Genomic DNA, 8652 nt, shown 5'->3' with positions numbered 1-8652 from the left:
TATATATTGGAACTCAAATCATATGAATGAATGAATAATAGTAATCACTTTTAGTATCCTATCCGTCATAACAACATTATATATAGTTATATAAAGATGAATTTGAGATTTTGAACTAACGTCATTAATCTTCTCAAACCCAAATACATGTTCATCCCACATTTGTTTCAATTATATCTTTTAACAATAAATATATATACATGTCATGCAAAGCCATAAACAAAATAAAACATACCTCGAAAATATTATGACATGTTATTCTCAATTGTGGGGATGGAAAGGGTAAAGAGGTTGTCTTTCCAGTTTCCCAAAACAACAAGACTACCCCATGATCAAGGACCACACACCCTTCAAATTGAGGTATGTCCCATGAGATTTAATAAATTATACAGTATTAAAGAGGTAATTGAGTAGATGACCTTCATGACGAAAATGGTTATAATATATGAAAAGGGACCATCAAAAGGGCTCTATATCGGCACATCAAAAGACTAGCTAGCAGCCAATATTTGATATGATTCAAGATGGAAAATGAGGGAGACAAATAAGCATAAACTAAAAGCTTCTTTTTTATGGGACGATATGATAAAAGCATGTTACCAATTCATCAAAAAACAATATTTTATGGGTTATGTTTATGTTTAAAAGTTATAATTTATTTGTGATTTTTTAAAAGATGCAGGACAAAAATAAAAAGTGTTTTAAGACTTGCTAAATTCAGACAAAGATTATATAATTCAATAGTAGCTTTTAAGGTTTATAGGTTCTGTCAAAATTTTGGAATTTAAAAGTAAACAAAAGTAATCAAGATTTACTTTTTTTTTTTTTTTTAAACCGCAAATCTAATCTCCACCTATGTCCACGACGGGATTTGAACCCTCCACCTCAAGGAGGGAGGGCAACACCGGATATCGCTGGGCTAGAAGCCCTTTTAGTCGAGATTTACTTACTAAGATAACACATGATGGATTTAAATCCTTGATTTCATGCGATTCACATTAATAACAGAATTGAATCAAAACTGAAAGATCATAAAATTTGGAAAACGTTAAAGGTTGGAGTTTCTACTTATCGTTTGTACTCATTAATTTACAAGCATGGATTTTATTTTTATTTTTCATTATTTTCATACGCTTGGAGTTTCTACTTATCGTTTCTACTCATTTATAAGCATTGATTTTATTTTTTCATTATTTTCATACGCTTTTAAGCATAAAATTTGTATTATATCCACATCACTGTAAAGTTTAACTGTTTTGAGATATTTATTAATACGACATAAATTATTACTTTTCCATGTTTACATTAGAAAACATATATTTATTGTAATGTTTTGTTGACAAAGAGAGATCTATCTTCCAAGAAAATGAGAGCCAACTTTTTGTATAGACAGTTTTGTCCCTTCTTTCCACATGGACCTTCTCATTCAACACCCTTCGACCCTCCCATAACCAACTCACATATGTATTAAATAAGCATGCAAGTATACAAGTACTTGAAGGGTAGAAGAAGGAAATTACAACAAAAGGAAATCCTCCATAACCTTGTGTATAAATAAGCTGAGATACTCTCCTCTTTTTACCATTCAAGTAGAGAAGGAGAGTCATAGTATTCATATCCAAACTCAATGAAGCTCTTTCTGGTGATCACCCTTTTAATTCTCTCCACTCTCCTTTATGAAGCTCAAGGTATGTTTCAACAACAAGCATATATACACATATACATAGTTACATACATGCACAAACATATAAACTATCTTAGTCATATTTAAAAAGTATTTCACCCTGTTAATTAGTGGTTAATTTTTTTATTGTTTTATTTTTTTGTGATCAACCCAATTTTAAAGCTAATGTAATTTCCATAAACAAGGAAATATGTAGTTAGCGCATTTTATAGGTCATTACACAAAAATAAATTTTTGATAAAGATATTCAAATAGTTTTTTTTTCTCTAAGAAGGATCAAGAAATATTTTCTAAATTTTATTAGTTACAATTCACTTTCAAAGTTTCAGCATTCTACAATGTCAACATATCTTTTTATTATCTAAGTGTTATGCATCCGAATCACTAGCAAATACTTGTTTTTTTGTAATAACCCAATGGTATTCTAAAGCTTGTTTCCTATGCTTATTTGTATGCAGGAATAAATAGAAAACTAATGACAGAAACCATCTCCTTTAGTACTACAACAAGTGCTAGCACCATCACTTACAAGGTTGGTCATCTGCCAAAATCTTTGCATTTTGTGGACTTTACAAATTAATAAAATTTCCTGATTTTAATAACATAAATTTGATTTTCATTTGCAGAAGCACAACAATGAGGAAAACAAAGGTCATGACCTGAAATTGGGAAACAAATCTACGGAAGATAATCTTGCTGTTGATTTATCATCAAAACACTTGAAATACGGAAAGACCGAAGCCAACCCACCAGGCTATGCAGATATTGTAGACTTAGCTGGGATGGATTATTCTCCAGCTAGGAGAAAACCTCCGATACACAATTAAGGTTACAAAAAATGAATAAATTTCAGTGTTTTTTTGGAAGTCTAAGTAACGAAATATGAAGGTAGATCAACCAAGTTTCGAGAAGACGTCAAGGAGCAAAGGCAACATTCTTCATATTTCAGTAATTTGTTCATAACTGAATAATATCCTTTTAATTTGTGATAGGTAAATTAGGTATTTACGATTAGGAAGACAAGAATATGTACATATTACTTTAAGTTATTATCATATAGAATTAGTTTTAGATTAATGATTATTAATATTTTATATGTTTAGAACCATAAGCCCTTCGTGAGCTTTGTAGGCTTTTTGTGATAAATCTGTGAAGATATTAAATAAGGTGAAATGGAAATAAAGTGATTATTTAATATTAGCTAAGGCCTAAGAATCTTCTTTTTGTTCTTTCTTCTTTTGTGCATGTTGATAATTCGGAAAATATGGTGCATATATATATATATATATATATATATATATATATATATATATATATATATATATATATATATATATATATATAGAGGACCGTTGAATCAAAATTAACTTATTAAAGACATGATCGTCATCTTACCAATCTCATTTAATGTTTAATTTTTGGTGTTATTGGAAATATTCATAAAAATGTCTAAAAATTAACATAATAAATAAGATTATCGGATTTTTTTTAAATAACAATTTTTGATTTTTTAAAAAATTGCAGATGTTTTAAACTTTTTTTAGAAAACATGAATTTTTAAAAAAAATTGAAAAAAAGTATTTTTTTTAAAAATACTGCAATTTTTTTAAACACAGTAAATTTTTAAAAATCGGTAATATTTAAAAAAAAAGCTGGAATATTTGGAAAAAACTATAATTTGTTAACAAAAAAAATCAATGATTTAAATGCATATATGCATATTTTTTCAGGTGCATGTATGCATATTTCTTATACTATAATTGATATGTGTATTTTTATACATATTTTTATACATTATATCTTAATATTTTAGCCTTTATTATTCTCTTTTAGAACTAAAAGGTACTTATAATGCTTTGAATTATGATTTGCAGCTATTAGTTGTCGATAGAGCGGAAAAGAAAAGATTGGAGCGGAAATCGGGGATAGAAGCAAAAAGAAAGAAAATGCTGAAGACTGCTATTACGCCCAACGTAATATAAGTTACGCCAAGCGTAATGCTGAAAAGAGGACTACGCCCAGCGTAGTTAAAGTTACGCCCAGCGTACTGGGTATTTATCCAGACTTCCTAATCGCGGATGGATTCCTACTACGCCCAGCGTACACCGACTTACGCCCAGCGTACGTAAGTCGGTTCCAAGGGTTATAAAAAGCGATTATCAGCTAACCAGAGGGGAGTTTTCGACTTCCACTGATCCATAATCGACAAGAAACATTTATTAGGCCGTTTTGAGGGTCTAGGAGGCGGCCGGAAGGCCGTTAAGCTGACAGGAGCGAAGATCTGAAGGATTGGAGAGCGGATTCGTGTCGGTAATCATGTGGTATGTTATCGTGACCATGTTTGCATTCCATTGTGATGCCATTACGTGTTTACTTTCTGATTTAGGTGTTCAAACCTTTTACTTTGTCTTTATGACTGAATGAATCTTCGAATTATTGGTTTAATTTCTATTTGGATTATTTATTCTTATTTAATTTATTTTGTCAAGTTTGATTGAAGATCCATATGTGTTAAAGATTGTTGTTTTGTTTCCTATTGCTGAATTAATGAAGTTTAGATGACCATCTAGCTATGTTAGTTTGAATCATAATTGTCCAATGACTATTGGTGATTATGACTAGAGTTTTGACCAAAACCTAGGGTTAGGAAATAAAGTAATGAACTTTAATGTGTGTGCATGAGTAGAATGACCATTCGATGCATGACTTAACTTCTAAGACTATTAGAGTTAAATAAGATCAAATCTTGCTTAATACGAACCAAATACTGATTTGCATGATTGTTTGTTCACTTGATCAATGAGTTAATAATTGTGTTGAAATCAAAGGATTAGCAGTCGTGACCATGACACTAGTCATATTAGGAATCGGTGAATAATAAATAATTATCCATTGTATCAGTAGTTAACCATTAATTTAAGAAGTAATTCATCTAAATCAAAGTACCTAAAGAAATTTGTATTCCTGTAAGTTTATCGAGATTTGCTAATTAATTGTTCGTCTGAGATTTAATAAAACCATTTTCTTTATTGCTTTTGTGTGTTTTGTGTAACCTATAATCAAATATTTTAAATTAATTCACTACCGTTCCCCTTGTGTTCGACACCCTTACTTATCAAAGCTATACTATACTCGATCGGGTTCACTGCCTGTAAGGTGTGGTTTAGATGCGATAAATTAGGACTTATAAATAAAAAACCAGTGCATTACGTATTCACATCAATAATATTTGTATGTAAATAATAAATAAAAAACCATTTTTATTTACTAATCTATAAACGTAAAAGTACACGTATTTTATTCGATAAAAAGTAAAATATAAAAAAACAAAAAATACTACAAAATTTCAAAGCTGTAACACCCGGTTCTAAACTGCTTCGTTGTTGGGGGTTGCGGGCCAGTCATCAGCAATCAAGAGGCTTAAGGCTTCGGGAAAGGAAGGATTTAGCCCATTTCGGATATAGTTTCCATGGTATAAGCTCCCGAGTTTTTGATCGTGTCTTCAGAAGCCAAGGGTGTAATCGTAATTTGACATCGCGACCTTTTATGGATTTTGGATTTTAGTTCGGTTGGCTTTCAGGGTAAATAAAGTTAATAGAAGCGTAGGGCTTCTCGTTAGCTTTCCGTGGATATAAAGAACGTCAAAATCGGACTTATAACGAAGAAGTTATGGCCTTCGGAAGTTTCATGGTTTTCAGGCTTAGCCGAGTACGCGGGGCGTACTAGTGAAGAGGGCAGTACGCAGGGCGTACCTTGGAGTACGCTGAGCGTACTGATCAGGATGGTCGCGAATGTTCTTCGGAGTACGCTGGGCGTACGCCAGTCAGATCAGAACCCTATTTTAGGGTCTTGGACCCTATTTAAGCTCCTTATCCAATAACCTAACCCTAATATCTTCAGCCTCCATCCCTCTAAACCCTAGAAATCGACCCATAACCCCCATTTGAGTGATTATAGAGCTTCAAAGTGATTTTTTGTGTGTTTTGGTGCTTGAGGAGTGTCACACCCCCAAACCGGAACGGCGGAAACGTTCGGGGGCGGAGGACGTCATGTTTAGCATCACAACCAATGAATAATAAGAAACATAGCAACACCACCAATACAGTGGATACATATATAAGTAAAATGTTTACATCAGTTTGAAATCTTGTTTTAGGTACATCAAAAGTATGTAAAATAATAACATAAGACTCTTACTGCTCCAGCTTCTCAAAATCGAGCAGGTACCTGTCTACTGATTTCCTGAGAATACAAGCAGTTTTGAAAGAATATCAGCATAAAGCTGGTGAGTTCATAAGCATTTAGTTTTTGTGGAAAATGTTTCTTTGATCCTTTTTGAAAAGTGTTCCTCAAGAAAATCCTATATTTTCTTATGAAAAGCAGTGTTATAAGAGTATCTATTAGTAGAAGATAAATCACCAGTTTTAGAAATGCCAGTGTTATCTTGGGAAATCCTATATTTTCCCTAAAAACAAGTTATCCGTTCTAGAGGTAGAGATGTAAGTTTAGAAATCTCTGATTACTATCAGTATGTATAAAAGTAGTTTTATTACTCAAAATAAAACTAATGAAGATTAGAGTCCGTAAACCAAAGTTAGTTTATACTTATTTGTGAGTCGTATAACCATACTTGATATGACCTAGAGACCTTTATAACGTTCTTCAGGCGTTAAGCTGAATGACATTTGTTCACCCCAGGCGTGCCCGCCTAACTGTAGCTAGCAGTTCAGGTGTGGGATTGTCAGTCCCGAATAGATCTATTCACAAATCTTACGCTCTCCCTCCAGGAGACTCTGGTTATACTATGATAGGATTTAGTTCCGTACACTAAAGGGTACAGTATTAAAGTAGAGCCTCACAATTCTGTATAATCTAGTTTACTAGCGAGAAACAGTATAAAACATTAATTATTCTTGAATAAGTGTACTTTATACTTCTGAGAAAACATATAACATAAACTAAATCGGCCATAGTTTATATATATTCATCCATGAAATCTGATTTGGTAGAAACTGCCTAGAGGGTTATCCCAAACTATACCCATTATAGTTTACTAGTGTTGTTATGGAAAATGTTTTGTAAACCCTTTCTGAAAGCTATGAAGTGAGATTTCCAAAATAACAATTTCTCTTATGCTCAACATATTACAAAAGGGATAAAATATCCGAGTAAGTTATTAAACATGGAAATCGTTGAGTTGTATTAATAAGTTTAAAACTTAATAAAATACGTTGAGTTTGGCTTGTATTCCCCCCTGAAAACATTAAAAACACGGAAAATGTAGGGGTATGAACTCACCTGTAGTGAGTGGTTCTGACGTGTGGTTGAAAGAGGAGTGCAGAGTGTCAGGTGTAACCTTGAGCACAAAATGATCCTAATAGACACATATAGACATGTATGTGTATGAATTTAGTGTATAGACGACTAAATAAGAAGGGTAACACCCTTATTGGCTAGGAAACTCTAAGATTTATGGAATACAATCACATATGATTGCATAACTAGGGCATATGGCCACCCTATAGAGTTTACGGTCAAAGAGGTATGACCATTGGAGTTCACGGTCCAAGTGTTCACGGTCTTGGTGTTTACGATTTTAGTGTTTACGATCCAATGACCTTACGGTCATGGAGTTCACGGTCTAATGACCTTACGGTCATAAGGTTTACGGTCCATGGGTTTACGGTTCCATGGGTTTACGGCCCATGAATATACGGTCATTGAAGGGTGTACGGTCTAAGGAGATACACTAGACCGTAAACTCATCAATCTTGCACAAATGATGGTTTTCAAGGGTTTCATTCAAAGGTGTCAGATTCTAGGGACCATGCTAAGCCTTAGGAAGGGTAAAGGCTGTAAGAACACCCTTTATAAGGGTTTACGGTCTATGAAGATTCATAGGACCGTAAACTCTTTTGTTCAAGCAAAGAGTGATGATCTTAAGTCCAAAATGAAGGATTTTAACTCGATTCATGAATGGGAAGATGATACTTACGGTTTTTGAAGGCAAGGAAGGTGTTTTCGTTCCAAAACACAACCGTGTTCTTGAGGATTCTCGATGAAGGTAGAGAGAGAGTAGAGAGAGAAAGACTTTGAAGTGTTTAAAGTGAAAAGAATGGCTGAAATGATCATCCATAAACTCAAGGTCTCGACCGTAAACTCCTTTTTGAGGAGGTTTACGGTTGCTAGGTAGTTTAGAACTTAAACTGACACTTCCAAATACTAATTCCTTTGATTCACTAGAGTTAGGATACTTAAAACAGGTTCCCAAACAGTGATAACTGGGAGCAAAATGAGTCTAACACTAATAAATTTGAATGTTTACACAAGTTAGAAATTTCGGGTTGTCACATCATCCCCCCGTTAGAGGGAATTTCGTCCTGAAATTCGAACATAGAATACAAATCATGAATTAGGAAAGAGATGCGGATACTTCTGTTTCATCTGTTCTTCGCGCTCCCTAGTGAATTCAGGTCCCCGCTTGGCATTCCAGCGAACCTTCACTATCGGGATGCGACTTTGCTTCGTTCGTTTGATTTCTCTATCCATGATTCCGATCGGCTCTTCCACAAAGTTTAGGTTCTCATTGATCTCAATCTCATCGAGAGGGACCACAAGGGTTTCGTCGGATAAGCATTTCTTAAGATTCGAAACGTGGAAGATAGGATGAATGTTGTTAAGTTCTCGGGGTAGACAAAGTTTGTAGGCTACGGGACCGATCCTAGCGAGGATCTTGAAGGGTCCTATGTATCTTGGATTTAGCTTTCCACGCTTTCCAAAGCGTATCATGCCCCTCCAGGGTGAGACCTTTAGCAGGACACGGTCTCCAACCTGGAACTCCAAGGGTTTTCGTCGTTTATCGGCGTAGATCTTTTGTCTATCTCGTGAGGCCTTCAGTCGTTCTCGGATTTGTACGATCTTTTCAGTCGTCTCTCGGATGATCTCAGGACCAGTGAGAGTGCTGTCAG

At 34.1% G+C, this 8652-nt stretch overlaps 1 protein-coding gene across 2 annotated transcripts; it reads left to right on the top strand.

The window, feature by feature from the left end:
- Positions 1-1494: 1494 nt before the first annotated feature.
- LOC145129055 (uncharacterized) lies at positions 1495-4129 on the top strand. Of its 2 annotated transcripts, XR_013717262.1 has the most exons (4): positions 1495-1688; positions 2143-2216; positions 2311-2632; positions 3559-4129. XR_013717262.1 is itself a non-coding variant. In XM_079063814.1 (3 exons), exons 1-3 carry the CDS (start codon positions 1628-1630, stop codon positions 2509-2511), a joined length of 336 nt encoding a protein of 111 aa, XP_078919940.1. In that variant the 5' UTR covers positions 1495-1627; the 3' UTR covers positions 2512-2884. The 2 variants fall into 2 exon arrangements, 1 of the variants encoding a protein (XP_078919940.1); XM_079063814.1 differs by lacking the exon at positions 3559-4129 and having other exon boundaries at positions 2311-2884.
- Positions 4130-8652: the final 4523 nt, after the last annotated feature.

This window comes from Lactuca virosa, chromosome 8 (assembly GCF_052849685.1).
Source record: "Lactuca virosa cultivar CGN04683 chromosome 8, Lactuca_virosa_CGN04683_v6, whole genome shotgun sequence".
Taxonomy (NCBI): Eukaryota; Viridiplantae; Streptophyta; class Magnoliopsida; order Asterales; family Asteraceae; genus Lactuca; species Lactuca virosa.
The sequence above is the reverse complement of the archived record's forward strand: the minus strand, read 5'-3'. Positions and strand labels throughout refer to the sequence as shown.

What these genes read in the sequence shown, in the direction of transcription:
- LOC145129055 (XM_079063814.1), top strand. Translation starts at nt 1,628, where the DNA reads ATGAAGCTCTTTCTGGTGATCACCCTTTTAATTCTCTCCACTCTCCTT. An exon ending in TCTCCTTTATGAAGCTCAAG is followed by an intron (nt 1,689 to 2,142) that starts GTATGTTTCAAC and finishes ATTTGTATGCAG; the next exon opens with GAATAAATAGAAAACTAATG. An exon ending in CTAGCACCATCACTTACAAG is followed by an intron (nt 2,217 to 2,310) that starts GTTGGTCATCTG and finishes TTTCATTTGCAG; the next exon opens with AAGCACAACAATGAGGAAAA.